This window comes from Pogoniulus pusillus, chromosome 5 (assembly GCF_015220805.1).
Source record: "Pogoniulus pusillus isolate bPogPus1 chromosome 5, bPogPus1.pri, whole genome shotgun sequence".
Lineage (NCBI taxonomy): Eukaryota > Metazoa > Chordata > Aves > Piciformes > Lybiidae > Pogoniulus > Pogoniulus pusillus.
Window position 1 is genome coordinate 16,555,866 of NC_087268.1, and position 18,805 is coordinate 16,574,670.

An 18,805-nucleotide genomic window follows, 5' to 3' on the forward strand; every position below is an offset into this window, starting at 1 on the left:
TGTGCACTTGCAGCCTGCAGGGCCAACCAGAGCCTGGGCTGCATCAGATGTGTGGCCAGCAGGTCGAGGGAGGTGATTCTCCTCCTCTACTGCACTCTGCTGAGATCCCACCTGGAGTACTGCACCCAGTTCTGGAGCCCTCATTACAAGAAGGATGTGGAGATGCTGGAGCATGTCCAGAGAAGGGCCACGAGGATGCTCAGAGGGCTGGAGCAGCTCTGCTGTGAGGACAGACTGAAAGAGTTGGGGCCTGTTCAGTCTGGAGAAGAAGAGGCTCTCAGGTGACCTTCTTGTGGCCTTCCAGGATCTGAAGAGGGCCTACAAAAAAGATGGGGAGGGACTTTTGATGTTCTCAGGGAGTGACAGGACTGGGGGGAATGGAGGAAAGCTGGAGGTGGGGAGATTCAGAGTGAACGTGAGGAGGAAGTTGATGATCATGAGAGTGGTGAGAGGCTGGAATCAGTTTTCCAGGGAGGTGGTTAAGGCCCCATGGCTGGAGGTGTTTAAGGCCAGGCTGGATGAGGCTGTGGGCAGCCTGCTCTAGGGCAGGGTGTCCTTGGGCATGGCAGGGGGTTGGAACTAAATGATCCTTGTGGTCCCTTCCAACCCTGACTGATTCCATGAAATGTACCAACCTCCGCACAAGGTAAAGCAAGTAACCCTACTGCTATCAGCCTCTTTACAAGGAGGCAGTAAGCAGGGAAAGGTCTAGAAATAAGGCACTTTGCAAGCTAAAATCTCTTTCCTTAACTGCCAGAATTGACGTCAGGTGCACCTGCACCTGAATCACAGCGATACAAAATGTGTTCGTATTCCTTTCTGTCACAAGGGAGGAACACATTTTTCTGATTCTTCCCATTCTGCCAAAGGAAACATGCATGTCTCTTTCTCCTTTTTCCACCAATACCCACTTAAATTTGTTTCGTAGGTATATCCTAGAATCATAGAATAGTTTCACCTGGAAAAGACCTCTCGGATCATCAAGCGTAAGCCTTACATAACTCTGCCAGGGCTGGTGCTAAACCATGCTCCTCAGCACCACATCTCTGCAACTTCTAAGTGCCCCCAGGGATAGAGTGGGGGTTCAACCATGTCCCTGGGGATCCTGTTCCAGAGAAAAGCCTTCCTGTCTCCCTTTGCCCATCTGCTAAATCCCTCCACCATCCTACTGTGAGTTTTGATTTGTAGTTAAAGCCACATGAAAAATTCAAAGTAAGGAACCATTGTTAGGGCAGGGATAAGCCTCCAAAGCCCCTAGGAGATGCAGAGCTGTAGTTCATGTCTGTCTTTAATGCCCAGGAGCTAAAATCATTAATTTAACGAGTGCCTTACATCCTGAAATATTTCACAAATGGCAAAAACAAGGCTTACTCCACCCACCTCTAAGCTGGGAGGTGGCAGCTGTCGAGCTGGGCAGAGCAACAGTACGTGACAGTTTAGCACACTGAGTGAAAAAAAACCACCCCAACAAATCGTGGCTCCAGCTGAAACAGCTTCTGGAAAGGCAAAGACACAGCACGGCATGTACATGTGTGAAAAAGTCCTTGTCCCCTCGAAACAAAACATTAACCAGAGCTTGTCTTAAAGGATCAGAGCTCTCATTGTCATAGAGTCATAGAAACATAGAATGGTCTAGGTTGGAAGGGACCTCAAGGATCATCCAGCTACAACCCCCCCACCATAGGCAGGGACACCTCCCTCTAGAGCAGGTTGCTCAAGGCAGCATCCAACCTGGCCTTAAACACCTCCAGGAAGGAAGCAGCCACTACCTCCCTGGGCAACTCGTTCCAGTGTCTCACCACCCTCACTGTAAAGAACTTCCTCCTAACATCTAGTCTGAATCTCCCCTCTGCCAGTTTAAACCCATTACCTCTTGTCCTGTCATTACAAGACCTTGTCAATAGTCCCTCCCCAGCCTTCCTGTAGGCCCCCTTCAGATACTGGAAGGTCACTATAAAGTCTCTTCAAATCCTTCTCTTCTCCAGACTAAAGAGCTCCAACTCTCATAGCCTGTCCTCATAGTAGAGCTGCTTCAGCCCTCTGACCATCTTCGTGGCCCTCCTCTGGACTCTCTCCAACAGTTCCATGTCCTTCTTGTGTTGGGGGCTCCAGAACTGCACACAGTACTCCAGGTGGGGTCTGACGAGAGCAGAGTAAAGGGGCAGAGGCTGCAGGCTCATGTTGAGCTTTTCATCAACCCAGACCCCCAGGTGCCTGTGCCCAAGTGGCAATGTTTCCCTAAATGATGCCAGGGCTGCAACTTGACTGAATCAGACACACACACCCCCACCATTCCTGCAGCAGAATTTTTTGGGCAACTCCCAGGCAAGCACGAAACAGACATAAACCTGCTTAGGGTGTAATTGCTGCAAGCATGGTTTAAGGCTGAACAGCAGCACCCTTACATCTTTAGGAGCCTAAGTAGTATCCAGTTAATCTTCTCAAATCTCATTACTTCAGCAGAGTGGCAGATGGGCATTTTAGCAGGCTAGAAATGAGGACTAATTAGGACTCTCAGTCCTTCTTTGTGTTTAGTACTTTGGTTCCTTAGCTGCCTCTGGAGCACATTTGCAATCAGTGCCAGGCAGCTGATTCCACAGCCACACTCTGCCTGCCACCCTGAGGACACTGAGTAGTGGTCACCTGCATCTGGCTGATCTAAAGATGGGGCAGCAGGAGGGTGTCATTCCTCATCCAGGTTCTAGCAAGTCTAGAGGAAGACCTTAAATTGAAGCTGTTGGGGTCTGGAACTGTGGCTTTACACAACAAACCTTGGGCACCAGTATGTGACTGGTGCTTGCTATTGAACCAGAAAGGAAGAATAATGGACTCAACAGATCAAATCCATCTCTTCCCAAGAGAGCCAATGGCATCCTGGCCTGGATCAGGAAGAGTGTGGCCAGTAGGACAAGGGAGGTTATTCTGCCCCTGTACTCAGCACTGGTCAGGCCACACCTTGAGTACTGTGTCCAGTTCTGGGCTCCTCAATTCAAGAGAGGTGTTGAGATACTGGAACATGTCCAGAGAAGGGCAACAAAGCTGGTGAGGGGCCTGGAACACAGCCCTGTGAGGAGAGGCTGAGGGAGCTGGGGGTGTTTAGGCTGGAGAAGAAGAAGCTCAGGGCTGACCTCACTGAAGTGCACAACTACCTGAAGGGAGGCTGTAACCAGGTGGGGGTTGGTCTCTTCTGCCAGGCAACCAGCAACAGAACAAGGAGACACAGTCTCAAGTTGGGCTGGGGGAGGTCTAGGCTGGATGTTAGGAGGAAGTTGTTGTCAGAGAGAGTGATTGGCATTGGAATGGGCTGCCCAAGGAGGCGGTGGAGTTGCATTCCCTGGAGGTGTTGAAGCAAAGCCTGGCTGAGGCACTTAGTGCCATGGTCTAGTTGATTGGACAGGGCTGGGTGCTAGGTTGGAGTGGATGATCTTGGAGGTGTCTTCCAACCTGGTTGATTCTATGGTTCCATGAATCCCATTTACTACTCCTAAGCCTGCCTTAGAAGCAAACACCAGATGCATTGACTTGGGCAACACATTCATGCTGCCATCCTGGCATAAATTAAATAAAAGGGCTAAGAGGATGACACACACAAAAAAAAACCAACCCAAAACAAACAAACAAAACCAACAGCTGAGTAAGGGGAACTGAAAGTGCTTGAGAGAAGGGAAAAGCGGTCTAGCCCCCTCTGCAATCCTGAGCTGTTGCCTCAGGGCAAACCCCAGGCTCATGGTAGAAATTTCAGGACATTTGTTTGAACAATTTTTCCCCTTGCATTCCTCTACCTTGTTGTAGTTCTGGTTTCCAGCTGGGACTGGAAGGGAGAGAACAGGATTATAGAAGGAAGTCTGTTGCTCTATTTTTCTGGCTTGATTAGAAGCAGAAGTTGCAATAAATTTCAACAGAGAGTTGGTTCTTATTTAGGCTCTCATGTATCTGAAACCACCTGGTTAAGAAAATGCAATGCCAAGTGTTGTGCACATCAGGAATAAAAGAAAGAGCAAAATGGTGAAGCTGTTCCCCTCTCTAATTTTTGGAAAAAAATAAGTTCAGTCACACTGAGAGTTTATTTACTTCACATAAACCACAGCTTAGACACAAGGGATCCGGAAGAAGGCTCACCCTGCCTGATCAGGATTCTGAACCTCCTGAGGTGTGACTGCCATCACTACCAACAGCAACCATAATGAGAGATGAACAGAAAAACAACAAGCACTAATTGCAAGTGGAGCAAAGGGTTTTCTGCATGCTGCTTGGCCCTGTGGTGCTCCCAGGCTGCCTGTTTGCAACAAGACTGACAAGTCACATGCACTACTGCGTTGGAAAACACAGAATACTAACAGTATAGATGTGTCTGCAAGAAAGACACTGAGGTCCTCAAGCAGATTCAGAGAAGGGCAATGAAGCTGGTGAAGGGTCTGGAGAACACATCTTGTAAGGAGGGGCTGAGAGAACTGCAAGTGTTTAGTCTGGAGGAAAGGAGGCTGAGGGGAGACATTCTCACTCTCAGTAGCGTTCTGAGTGGATGTTGGAGCAAGGTGGGTGCTGATATCTTCTCCCTAGTATAAATAAAAACAGATTTCTTCTTCTTGCCCTCTCAGCCTGGAGGAAAGGAGGCTCAGGCCAGATCTCATTGCTCTCTACGACTAGCTGAAAGGAGGTTGCAGCCAAGTGGGGGTTGGTCTCTTCTCCCAGGAACCCAGGGACAGAACAAGAGGACACAGCCTCAAACTGTGCCAGGGTAGGTTTAGGTTGGCCATTAAGAGAGACTGTCCATTGGAATGGGCTGCCCAGAGAGGCAGAGGAGTCACCATCCCTGGAGATGTTTAAGAGGAGGCTGGATGAGGCACTTAGTGCCATGGTTTAATTAATTAGGAGGGTTAGGTGATAGGTTGGACTCGATGATCCTGGAGGTCTTTTCCAATTTGGTTAATTCTGTGATTCTATGACCTGAGGAAATGAAGCTGCATCAAGCCAGGCATAAGCTGGATATCAGGAGAAACTTCTTCACTGAAACGATTCTCAAACACCAAAAAAGGCTCCCCAGGAAGGTGGCTGAATCCCTATTCCTGGAGGCATTTAAAAGATATGGTGCTGAGGGGCACGGTTTAACACCAGACTTGGTGATTACAAACTGGTTGGACTTAAATATAAAAGTCTTTTCCAACTGAAACCATTCTATGATTCTACAAAAATATCCCAACTGAGATATTCAGATCCACAAAAACAACTCCCTCCCTTTTCTCTCTGTGTTCTGGGTTTGCCAAATCAACGTTTTTGGTGAACTGCCCAACCACTGAATCTAGATGGTGCAATCAGGCAGAGAGCTAGCCTGGATTCTCAGCCCTGCAGCCTACAGGTAGAGAAAATTTGTAAGCATGTCAGCACCTTTCAGGGAGGAAAAAAAAAAGGGGGGAGGGGGGGGAGAAAAAAAAGGTGGGGGAGAAAAAAAAAGGGGGAAAATGAAGAAAAAAAAGCTGCAGCATTTGGTGAAAAGCAGCAGTGTTGTCATTTAAATGAAGTTTGTACTGGAGAATCTGACCTGATCTGAGGTCTAGCACCCATTAGGAAACAAGCTACACAACTTAGTTACAGCAGTAATGTTTCCTGTCCCTATTTTAAAGATGCAGGCACATCTCCTTCAACTATTTCAACATGTGACAGTACTTAATGGCACTAGAAACCAAAATGCACACACACTCCATGATGGGAGAGAACAAAGAAAGGATATGAGATGTAAAGAAAGCTTTGCATTTAGTTTGGAGGTTAGCTTTTGTTCTCTCTTTAACTGCTCTGTGCTTTACAGAACTAAACAAAGCCTCCTGTTCCAGATAATAAATCTTCAGCCTTCTCCTGGCCCCAGAGAGCATAGGAGATAATAGCATTTCCAAAGGCATTTAGTTAGCTGAGCCTTGAGTGTAGAAGAGGGCAGAGAGGAGATGGAGATAAATGGGTATGAAGCTAGCTCAGCTGCTCAGGGCATATTTCTGAGAGCTGCAGCCACAGCTGAGAATCCTGCACGGGGATGTTTCCCCCTTCCTTTGCCCCATCTCTCGTGCTGGAGAAGGACATGTAATGAAGCCACTGCTGAAAAGCCAAGTCTGGCCACAAGCCCTTGGATCAATGCACAGTGTCTTCAAGAGAAATGTCCAACCACCAGCTGAGAAAGGAGTGCTGCTTCACAGAATTATTTGTAAGCTTTCTACTAAGACAAGGCTCTGCACATCTCTCCAAAGATCACTCTGCACAGCACACCAGCATAGTATATAAAGCATACATTAATTCCTCTGAGCTGGCCAGAAGCAAGACTGCAGAAACCATTACAGAACAGGGTCTCCTTATAAACAGGCAATTTTCAGCATTAACCAGGACAGAAAGGATCCCGAGAAGGGCAACAAAGCTGGTGAGGAGCCTGGAGCACAGCCCTGTGAGGAGAGGCTGAGGGAGCTGGGGGTGTGCAGCCTGCAGAAGAGGAGGCTCAGGGGTGACCTCATTGCTGTCTACAACTACCTGAAGGGAAGCTGTAGCCAGGTGGGGTTGGTCTCTTCTGCCAGGCAACCAGCAACAGAACAAGGGGACAGAGTCTGAAGTTGTGCTGAGGGAGGTCTAGGCTGGATGTTAGGAGGAAGTTGTTGTCAGAGAGAGTGATTGGCATTGGAATGGGCTGCCCAGGGAGGTGGTGGAGTTCTCTGGAGGTGTTCAAGAAAAGACTAGATGAGGCACTTAGTGACGTGGTCTTGTTGACTGGATAGGACTGGGTGCTAGGTTGGCCTGGATGAGCTTGGAGGTCTCTTCCAACTTGGTTGATTCTTTCATTCTTCACACAGTCACAATCATATGTTAGTTTTTGACTGAAATTGCCAGCCTAGGCTAGGACACCAAGGCAAATTCCTGATAGAAACTGTATAAATTCCTAGAAACATCAGAAGAAAATTAGGAAGAGCATTCACAACAGTTTGAGGAAGGTGATCCTTTCCTTCTGCTCAGCACTGGTGAACCCACACTTGGAGTCCTGTGGCCAGCTCTGAGCTTCTCAGCACCAGAAAAACTTCCTGGGTCAAACCCAGTACGGGGCCAGAAAGGTGGTTAAGAGACTGGAGCATCTCTCATTTGAGGGAAAAAAATGAACTGCTCAGGCTGGATAAGAGAAGGTTCAGGATAGGTTTCATCATTATGAATGAACACCTGGCAGGAGGGAATGAAGGAAGGGGAGCCAGCCTCTTCTCAGCAGTGCCTGCTGACAGGACAAGAGGCACAAATTACAAATCATGAGATTACATCTGACTGCTCTCTTTTTGCTATGACAGTAGTCAAAGGCTGGATTGGGTTTTTCACAGAGGTTATGGTGTCTCCATCTGTGGAGCTATTCAGAACTCAGCTGGACACAGCCATGGGCCATAGGCTTAAGCAGGGTCAGCTGCTCGAGCAGCAGGTTTGGTCTAGATAATTTCTCCTCATCTCAGTAATTCCATGATTCTGTAACATTTTCTACTGCTGTTAAGGTAATTTTGTCTATATGAACCTTTAATCACCAAAGTCAAAACAACCATCCAGCCAACCCACCACTGCTTGTAACTGAGGCTGTCAGACATGACACCAGCTGCTGGCACCAAGGTGGATGGAGGCTGCTCTGAGCCTAGGCCAGGCTGCTGCTCCCAAACAGCCACTGAGGCAGAGGAACTGAAGGAAAGTGCAAAACTTATGGATTTTGGTGCACTGTTAAGAAAAAAAGAGCCCCCTACCAGGCTGAAAGGGGGAGATGTAATCTGTCTGCAGGGTCATGTTCAAGACAGGAGGGTGAGACAGAGGAGGAAACACTTATGTGGTGTGTGACTTGTAGAGACCGAACTCTTTGCCCTCACACAAAATGATAGCAGTGATCTGGCGCTTGAGTAAGAGTGTAGTACCTCTGCCTATAACTTCATTATATGCCAGGATCTAAACATCTGACAATAAGCTAGGTCTTAAGCCCACGCTAAGTGCTTTCATATCTGCAATCACACTGGTGCATGAGACCAGAAAGTCTGCTTGTGGTTTCAGATAAATATTGAAAACAGAGGGCCATCTTATTGAATTATGAAAGTCAATAATACAGTCAGCACAGTTGCCCCACGTTATTTCATTTAACACTAAATTCAATTTATGTTACACTGTTCTCTGTCTGTGTCCATTGTAAACACGCTGCAGACATAGGGTTTGGGGCTTTTTTTTGTTGACGATGCAAAATGTATTCACTGAAGTTATCAGCAGAGCAGCTGAAGGCTCTGGCACAGGAACAAAGGACAGATGGGACTTGAGGATCGGAGAATGTATGGAAAATAGACACTAGTAGGCAACTATGAACAATAATTGCCCTTAAAACAGCTGGCAGTGAAGACAGTTACCAGCCTTTGTACAATTGCGAGGTGTCTGTAAGTTTCCCTCTTAATATTCAGAGTGGCCATGAGGAGGAAGTTGTTGAGCATGAGAGTGGTGAGAGCCTGGAATGGGTTGCCCAGGGAGGTGGTCGAGGCTCCATGGCTGGAGGTGTTTAAGGACAGGCTGGGTGAGGCTGTGGGCAGCCTGCTCTAGGGTAGGGTGTCCCTGGGCATGGCAGTGGGGTTGGAACTAGATGGTCCTTATGGTCCTTTCCAACCCTGGCTGATTCTATGATTCTACTGCAAAAGATCCTGGCACCTTGGTGGTAGTGGTGATTCAGGACTGGTGACAGATGCTGATAGCTTTCCATTCTTTAATTACCCTGCCTTTATATGTTACACTTAGGAAAACTGCATCCAGTGTGGATCAGAAATCCAGCCCAAGCCATGACGTGGGCAGTCAGTCTGACAGCCACTCTACCCCAAGCCCTTCAGAGCAGGACTGGGTATACCATTGCCAACAGGCTGCTTTCATTTTCCCTATTGCCATTAAAGGAGAAACACTGGAACATAAATCTTTGGCACAACCCTGACTGCCAGAAGATGTTGCTGCTGCAGAACTGCGTCATATACACAAAGCCCCACTTACAAATGCAAGCTCTCTAGTGTTTTGTGTCATGAGATCTTCAAACTAGAACCAGGCCTACACCAATACTTTGGATCCAAGCATTGCAGACAGTTGGGGATCTCCTACACTACTCTTTCACCATGTCTGCATCAGCTCATGTTGTATATCTCATCCACCACAATTATTCATAGAATCATAGAATCAGGGTTGGAAGGGACTACAAGGATCATCTAATTCCAAACCCTCTGACATGCCCAGGGACACCCTACCCTAGAGCAGCTGCCCACAGCCTCACCCAGCCTGGCCTTAAACACCTCCAGGGATGGGGCCTCAACCACCTTCCTGGGCAACCCATTCCAGGGTTGAACCTTTGAGAGCTGTGATACCACAAGCAGTGAAGTCTCTGCTCCTTGGTTTCCCAAGCTGCTAAATCAAAATACATCTTCTACAGTCTGCAAGCAAGACATGTGATTCATGCTGTTCACAGAGGGTGGGGGAGAAAGCAGGATCAAAGTGGGGCTCAGCGCATGCAAACGACACATGTGCCTCCTGCAGTGCTTGGTAAGGGAAATCTACAGCAGAAGGCAGAATGGGAAAGCTCTTTGCTAATCACACAGTGCTAGCGATGGGAAGTCAATACGGAACAAGGAGCTGAGCTCACGACATGAATGTTTAACTGCAGTAACACTGTGCCACAGAGAAACAAAAACCCAGCTCCCAGGAACCAGAAACAGATTGAGGAAGTAACAAAAACACCATCCAGAACAAGGAGGAACAGACGAGGAACAGACTCAGACAGATGGCTGCTGCCCCTGTTGTTCCCAGAGCCTTTTTGCTCTTACTTTGTTGCCATAGAGGCTCATATCTGGGACTCATAATGTGATGCTCTGCTTGTAAGAGCAGGTGGAGGAAAAGCAACGTTTATTAGTAAGAATTTTCTCCACATTGTCCCTTTTGGCAGCAGACTTTCTCACTCCCTTGTCCTCTGGATATGCCTTTACAGACTCTGAAAGGCCAAGGAGCAGTTTACCCTCAGCTCCTCCACCTGCTAATTGATGAACTTGGCCCTCCACAGCTTTCTATCACAGCTTTCCTCCACTGTACAATAATACAGGGCTTCTTCTTTTGCCCTCAGACTTTGGAGTCCAACTGTCTGGTTTGCTTCTGTCACCAAGATGAGGAGATGTATCCATACAGGCTGCGTGATTACAGCCAGGAATAGACTCACAGAGCACAGGTCATGGGGCTTTTGAGCATATCAGCAGTGTGAAAACGTGGAGCAGACTGTAGCAGCACATCAGACTGAAAAAAAGGGAAAAGACCAATGCATTTCAAGACAGCTCAAGAGGCTGTTCCTGTCCAATTCTCCTCCTAGGCCCTGCCACTTCCTTCCTTGCAGGAAGACTAGTGTTTGCAAAGCCTTAGAGTGAGGTAGGTCAGTGAAGAGGCAGGAATTGAAGGCAATCTGCCTACAGAAAGAGAAAAAGGTTTCTTTTTAGCTTGATTGGTTCTTGAGACAGAAAATCCCAGTGCCAGTTTCTAATTTTGAGAGTGGGATGAAGGCAGCTCTTCATCCTGCTGCAGCAGATTAAATGAGCATTTGGCATTTTCATTTTTCCAAGGGGACTTTGGAAAAAAAAAATAAAGTCCTCATCTTTTTCCTCCACGTTGCCATAAATGATCTGCCAGCAGTTTTCCCAGGACCTTTTTGCATGCATCACTAACCAAAAGAACCTAGCCAAAAGTATGGGCATGCACTGACTTCAAAACATCAACACAGGAAAAGCAGCTTAGAAAAAAACACCACCAAAATGCAGGCAAATGCTGCTTAGAGTGGTACACACTTGAATAGAATCATAGAATTATAGAATCATAGAATCAATCAGGTTGGAAGAGACCTCCAACATCATCCACTCCAACCTAGCACCCAGCCCTGGCCAATCAACTAGACCATGGCACTAAGTGCCTCAGCCAGGCTTTGCTTCAACACCTCCAGGGATGGTGATTCCACCAACTCCCTGGGCAGCCCATTCCAATGCCAATCACTCTCTCTGGGAAAAACTTCTTCATAACATCCAGCCTAGACCTCCCCCACCACAACTTGAGACTCTGTCCCCTTGTTCTGTTGTTGGTTGCCTGGCAGAAGAGACCAACCCCACCTGGTTACAGCCTCCCTTCAGGTAGTTGTAGACAGCAATGAGGTCAGCCCTGAGCCTCCTCTTCTCCAGGCTGCACACCCCCAGCTCCCTCAGCCTCTCCTCACAGGGCTGTGTTCCAGGCCCCTCACCAGCTTTGTTGCCCTTCTCTGGACATGTTCCAGTACCTCAACATCTCTCTTGAATTGAGGAGCATACACCATGGACTTGAATTTACCCTCAGGCACACCCCTGCATGCATATACAAGTGTGAGGAAGGAAAGCCACATGACCCAGAAAATTTGCTTCACATCTGGGTAGCAGATTCAGCAACTGGCTCTGAAGCCATTCCCAAAACAGCCTGCTTTCATCCTGAGTGACAGGTCTCATCCACTGAAGTAGAGACACAGCATCAGGCAGAAAGATAACCTGCTAAAGGGTTGTACCAAACCAGCTAAAGATTACTTTTACTGCTTCCCCTCAGAAACACTTGCCTATCCCACAGTAAAACCAGGACCTACTGCAGCTCGCAAAAGTGGTTAAGATCTTGCTTGCAAAGACAGTGCAAGCCATAGATACCAAACTTTGGTGAGATCACCACCACTAAATGAAAGTGTTCCTTTATCTTTCATTCAAATGACATTGTGACGAGGCAGAATCAGTCCTTGCACAGCCACATGGCAGAGGAGAATTTCATAGGGTCTACTCATATTGCTGCCTTCTTCACCATATCACATTCCAGAACATTGTAAGGTTTCCTCACCCATCTCCCTGTCCTAGGTTTGCAGACAACAGCTCCCTTTCCTTTCCCTGGTCTCAGGGAGTGCTGCTGGCTGACCCTGCTCTCTGTCACAGCCCACAAGCAGAGAGCAGAAAGGAACTGAGGACTTCAAAGCTCCTCAAATGAAGCAGCCCTTTTCCTACAGCAAACAACAAAGCCAGTAAGAAGCATTAGACAAAGAGATGGAAAGTGCTTTGGGTGCTACATGGTCCGGACTAGAGCCATTGAGGGGGAGTGTAGGAGGGGGTTAAGGGGAAAAGCTGAGCTCATTGCATCCCAACCAGACAACATCAGGCAGGAAACAGATGTATAAGAAACCGCAGAGGGGTACAGCAACAGTGGAATTAACTCTTCAGCAAATAGGGAAAGCTTGGTTGGAAACACAGAGCTGACCTGCACCTTGAGAACAAAGTGTCTAATATGAGTTTTGGCTTTTTGCAGTCCTGGTAGCTCCTCCCATAAATAAAAAGTTAAAGAGGTGATTCAGCTTTTCTCCAAGACTTACCTGGCTCTAAGTGAATAAAGCAAAGGTTGGTCTTTGTCAGTGGCAAAGACCTTCCTATGCCAAAGACCAGGTTATCTTTCACCAGCCCAATCAATTTGTGCAAATGCTTTGGGCATTTCTATGTTTTAAAAGCAGAAGTTGTACCTGGTTGTGCACCTGAAACCCCAGCCCAAATCTCTCACAGTTAGAAGTATGGGGAATGTTAAGCTCCACTCTGAGTTAGCCCCTCGTGTTCCCTCTGCTTTGATTTTCTCAGCTCCTCCTTAAAACACTTCTGTGACATAACCAGAAGCAAAACTGCTCTCTATGACTTTTTTTCTGAAGCAGTGGAGACCATCCTGCCCCAACTAAGGTTTGTGAACAGCTTTGCAGCTTGTCTTCTCTGCTGACCCCTCCATCACTGGAAAATTATATCATAGAATCAGCCAGGGATTATACTGCTGTTAGTAGAGGAATTGAGTGCCTGAGGTGCAGCTCCCAAAGACTTCAGAGGAGGTACTATGTGCTTTTCTTCTCCAGAAACCAGGCCAGTTATCAAAGACCCAAAGCATGACTCTAATGTTAATTCTTCAAGCCTAGGATCTCTTAGACCAATTGAACCCATACAGCACTTTATAAGTTTTGACACAGGGGAGTGTTTTAGTAGAGGGTATTAGCACTGACTTCCTCCAGCATGGATGTTTATCCATGCCCAAAGCCTGACACTGCTTTCTAGTGAAGTTCTGATGATCCAGAAGACTATTTGCCTCCATGTATGGATTTAGTGCCAGCAGTGACAGAAGAGACTAGGTGAAATTAGACAACCTTTAGCCACTGTTACTGCCAGCCACCATTCTTTTAAGTCTTACATGAGCTTTTCTTCAATTCCACTACCATTGAAGCAGGTGAGAATTTTAGTGGGCAGGAAGATACTTCCCCCCCCTCCCAAGTTTCTATCCCTCTTGCCAGTATACAGACTTGAAAACATAATTCATATGCACACTGAAGTTTCAGAAAACAGAAAGCAAAAAAAAACACAAAACCAAACAGCACTGATTTTTTGTTTTATCTCATGCTTTTTGTGGCCTGAGTCATGGTTTTAAATGCTTGGGAGCACTGATAGCAGTCTGGTCCCCACAAGGAGTATGACCAGCCTGTGTGTAGAGGCTGCCAGCAGGAAAAGGCCGAGTAGGGTCAAATGTGGCAATGACAGGAACTGACTTGAAATACAGTAAATTTCATGCATCTGAGCTTCAAACCAGACACCAGACATCTGTCCTTCACCACTGACCCGGGTCAGATCTGAAAAATCAAATTAGGGCTCAAGGTTTTGTGCCATAGTTTTACTTTCCTGAGCTATCCCACTGTACATGGTAAAGTCTTTCCATCTGCATTGCTCTTGAATACTTTGTATTTTCATCACAGCTTTTATTGTATTATCACAGAGCTCTTTATAACAGAGCCTTAGCTAAATCTGTTTGGTAAGAAAGAAAGTGAGATCTTTTCCCCCACTGAAACAGAGCCGTCTCTGAAGCAGACCATAGCGAGTTATTTAACAGTTAAACAACAGGAGAGGAAATGCTGATACCTCAAGCAGAATGTATTTCTCTCCACTGGAATTTGGCAACAGCACAGAAACTAAGGTCCTTGCAGAAAGTACAAGCTGCTCTTCAGCAACCACATGCGTGTAGGAACTCAAGTTGTGCATCTTGTCCACAAAGCATCAGACAAGTAGTGCAGCACCCCCTAACTGTAACGGCCATGTACTAATCCAGAGGGGGAAAAAAGCCAAATTGAACTGTCTACACAAGCCTTGGCATCCTTACTGCTCCCTTTGCCATCCCCAGCAGCAGCAAAGTAGCTCTCCATTTTTCTTTGCCTGTGTGAATGTGCTGGACCTGTCACACTAAGCAGAGCTGCAGAACGGTGCAAAGCAGACCTGAGCACGAGAGCATAATCAATCTGCCTTGTGTCCTGCCTGTCCCACAGCCTCTTCTTCTTTTCCAGTTAACCCTTCTGGGTGCATTTTTAAACCTTCTTTCACAAAGGTCCACAACAAAATGCCTTCTGGACAGCAGCCAAAATGCCCTCACTCTCTTCATCACTCCCACACACCAAGAACACTCTTACATCTTTGTTGCTTCTAACTAGGGAACAACTAGAGCCAGCATCCCAACAATTAAACACTTTGTACTATCTAAAGCAGACAGAAAGTTACTGCTTTACATCTCTAGCAAAGGCCCTGCTTCTAGGGACACTGGCTTGTCACTGGAAATAATTCTTAGCAGGACAATTCAACTATCCCCAAATCAGCCATTGAATGATGGTTGAACAGAAATGTTCTTCTAATTTCATTTCATAGTTGGAGACTGTGATGTCCTGGTGGTATCTCAACTTTCATTTCCCCTCAGGATGTCACTTCAGTTTGCTTGGTCACATTTCTATTGATCCTGAGAGCCCTACTAGCAGCATAATAAATATCTCTGATATGCTCATTTCTTCTCCCCCTCTCCTGGCGAGTTGAATTGTACCAATCTAACCTACACCCTTCCCAATAAACCCATAACAATTGAGTCTTTCATTTCTGTATCCCACGGCACTGGGCAACGGGATGTGCTATTCAGCAAATAGCAGTACTGCATAAAGGGAAAGGAACTCCACATTTCTCCCCCCACTGCTCCTCAGCATGAAGAGATAAGTAGGTTGGAGCTGTGAACCATCCCACAAATGAGACTTGAGACAATGTCTGTCTTTATTTTGCCTCCCCCTCCCCCCCCAAAAAAAATCATTTTAAAGAAAAGACTGTGAGGTTTTTGGTTATAATTTTTGCTGTTCTGGTTTAATTTCGCTGAGAGCAACTATGTTTCTCCTTCTAAAAACCCCCTTGCTGCTTCAGCTGAATGTACTCCCCGTGCCTGCCTTCCCTGTGTTGTTTTTCAGTGCTCCTGTAAACAGCTGTAAATCGTTCCTCCACCACAGCAGCTCATGTTACTGCTGGAAGGAATTTATCTAGCTGTACCTCGCACTGACAAAGTGGTATCAGTTCATGAAGTCTGGGGTGGGTTTGGTTTGGTTTTTTTCTTGCTATTTCAGTTCACAGTATCACAGTATCATCAGGGTTGGAAGAGACCTCACAGATCATCAATTCAATTGCTGTTAAGAGCTCTATAAAAGATACAGTAATTGTTACAGACGAGTCGCAATCAAATGGAGTAACTGGTTTGTTCCCATCCCTAAGTAAATGCACATACACTAAGACATTTAGTCTTAGTGATAAATGTCCTGGCCTCCTCTCTGTGCAACGGAAAGCACCACTGTTATGTAGTCTACCCCTCTGCCAGTGCAGTTGCACACTGGACTTCATCAGCCACGCTCATCAGCAAATGAAAGACCTGATTGTACAGCCCTCTCTGTACAAGGCTGGGATTACTGTTAGAAGCTTGCTTTTTATTATTATTTCTTCTCCCCCAGTGATAGCCTGAGAGTGGTGAAAGTTAGTTAAAACTGGAACATAATGGTAAACCTGGGACATAGAGCTAAGAGGCAGGCATCTATTTGTCCTCTTGCTCAATTTCAGGTCTTTCTGTACGCCAAACTCACATCTGCACCTCTCGTCATTCAACCCTCTTCAAGAAAACACAATCTGCCCCTTCCCAAATCAAGGACTGGTCATTTCAAGCTCAGGACCTTATGATCTCTTTGGAGTTACCTCTTATCTAAGATACCACGTTCTCATACAATACCTGGGGGCATGGAGGTCAGGGGGAGGAGGAAAGCAGAAAGAGATAACAGGCAGGGGAGTGGAAATATTAGTTCAGCTGCCCTCTACACCTCACACCCTTCCCACTCCACCTCACACCCTTCCCACTCCACCCCCCCACCCCTGTCTCTGTGCTGTCTCCATCCAGCAGTGAAAGGACAATACAGGAACTGTACTGGAATCCAGCAGGGGCAGATGGGATGTTCCCAGTTCCTCCCTACATCCCTGCAACACTCCAATCTCGTGGATTTCGGAATGATTTTGAAGTCTGTGAACAGGCAAGGCTAAACGAGCCTAACTCTCCAAAAGCCTTCTACTCCCTTCCATGGCTAAGCAGATGGGAGAGGACATCACAACGCACATCTGGCCGCCTCTGAGCCCTCGTATGGTCCTTTCGCCACACACAGTGCTACTCATGCAAGGGTCATGCAGACACATCACCAACGCAATCTTCCGATCATTCATTCATTGTGGGTAACCAGGCAGTGACTGCAACTTCCCGGGGAACAAACCAGCTCCAGGGCTGTCTAGCCCTCATCCTTGGGAAGGCTCCAGCCTGCCCTCCTGCCGCTAAAAGCAGGGGGACGCGCGCCCTGCTCCTCCGCAAGCAGCGAGAGAGTAAAGAGGCATTTACCGTCCTGCCCAGAGCTCTCCAGATACTCCGTCAGGTCGCAGCCGAACGCGCTTGCGGCTCCCTTCCTCTTGAGTTTCTGTTTGGCTCCCTTGTTCTTCATGAGGTTAGTCCCAGAAGAGGTTTGCCCCTCTCCTGCCTTGCCCCCCTCCCCCCGGCCTCACGCTGGGTGACAAAAATCTCGGCTCTTCTCCTCAGACCACCGCCCGTGTCCCCCTCCCAAGCAGCAACATCAGGGGTCCTGTACAGCGTCCAGCCAGAGAAGTAAACATTAATCTCCACCAGATGTTGGGCTGCTCCTGTGACAGGGGAAAATCAAGGCGAGAGGAGGCTCTCCAGCCAGCAGCAGCAGTGATCATAGCCCGAGCCCGGAAGGGTTCCCATCAGAGGGAAGTGGGTGGTGGACGAGTGCCCGCATCGGAGGTGGCAATTTGGGGACAGGCGATGGTCTGGGGGACGTCTTTCCCTCAGCACGATCCCGGGACCCTCCACGGCCACCTTCTGGGTTTTGTCAGCCGCACTGCCACCACTTCCAGCAGAAAGCTTCCCGATCTGGTTGTCCTCTTCACTTTTCGGAGGAGACTGGAAGTTCAAACGGACTAAGGAAAAGGGACTGGAGAAGAGCCTGCAGAGGGCTCCTCTTTGGCTCCCCCTCCTTCCCCTCCTCCTGCCTTCGGACAGCTAGAGGAATGGGAAGGCAGCTTCCTGTCCTGACTGCGGCTCGCTCGCTCCTTTCCCCTGTCTTACAAATCCCAGGATTATCCAGCTCGAAAAAATGCTGGAAGGAAGTTAGCTGAGGAGGGAGGCGGAGGACAGTTTTTGGCAGGAACGTCCATGTGTGTGTGTGTGTGTGTGAGGGAAGGCGGGGAAAGGAGTTGGGGAACTGGGATGGGAATGGGGGAGGAGGGGAGAGGCGGGGAGGGGGGGAAGAATAGGGAAAGCCTGTCCTGACAGTCAGCAGATAACGGACTGCCTGAGAGGCAATCGCTGCCAGCGGAGCCACAGCCCGCTGCGGGCAGAGGCTTCCTGCGCTACCAGCACTCAGCTCTGGAAAGGCCTGAAGAAGAGCCCGCGAGGAGCGAGCGCCCGGGCTGCTACAGTAAATCTCCACCTGGGTTCGTTGAGCCCTTTGCCATGCCCTTGAACATCACTCTGTCACTGCAGGATTTGCCTTCCACAGAGGCACAGGCTGGAGCCACCACAGCGCAGGAAAGCGGCAAAAAGTTGGGAAACTAAAAGGAGGGGAGAGGAGGGCAACCTTCAGCTCTCCTCCTTCCCAGCAAGCAGAAACAGATGACACCCAGGCATCGAAGTTCATGTACTTTTGAATTAGGTACCAAGAAAGGCTCCTCTCGATCCACAAAGGGTTTTAGCAACAAGGAGCAGAAATCATCCAGTAGCAAAAAGCAGTTAAATGGGACAGGTCCACCTTTGGGCCATGAGTCTTTGCTCTCTTGATCCTCCAATACCTTCCTAGCCTACCTTCCGCTACACTGTGAGTCTCCCTGCTCATGTGAGCAGATGCTTGCTCTTGCTCCACACTTTTTATCCCAGAAATTCCAGTCTCTTTATAGGGCTGGTTATGCTGGCGGACCACAAGCTCAGTGAGTCTTCATTACCTCTTCTTGCTCCACCCCAGCTGTGCGGATCTGAGTGAAAAACAAACAAATGAAAACCAGGACACTGCAGCTTTTCACTTTACATCAGAGCAAAGACAAGGAGAGTAGTTTCATTTCGGAGGAAAAACAGCAAGAAAACATGGCAAAGGACCCTCTTAACTCACGTCTGACTTCAAACCTCGCACCTTCGCATGGCAGAGAAATCCCATTTTGTTCCACATACCTCTGCAAACTCAGCATCTCACTGCCCTCCACTCAGCACCAGTGAGGCCACTCCTCAAGCATCGTGTTCGGCTCTGGGCCCCTCACTGCAAGAGGAACATTGAGGTTCTGGTGCATGTTCAGAGAAGGGCAACGAGGCCCTATGAGGTCATATGCTGAGGTTATTCACCCTGGAGAAGAGGAGGCTGAGG

The 18,805-nt window shown here is 47.9% G+C and overlaps 1 protein-coding gene across 1 annotated transcript in view; it reads right to left on the bottom strand.

Annotated features, from left to right (window-relative positions):
• Positions 1 to 16,898, bottom strand: part of ARHGAP31 (Rho GTPase activating protein 31) — a 92,576-nt gene extending 75,678 nt beyond the window's left edge. Inside the window, exon 1 of the mRNA XM_064143336.1 lies at positions 16,777 to 16,898. Coding sequence (XP_063999406.1) covers positions 16,777 to 16,876 — 100 coding nt within the window. The 5' untranslated portion in view covers positions 16,877 to 16,898. The remainder of the gene's footprint in view (positions 1 to 16,776) is intronic.
• Positions 16,899 to 18,805: the final 1,907 nt, after the last annotated feature.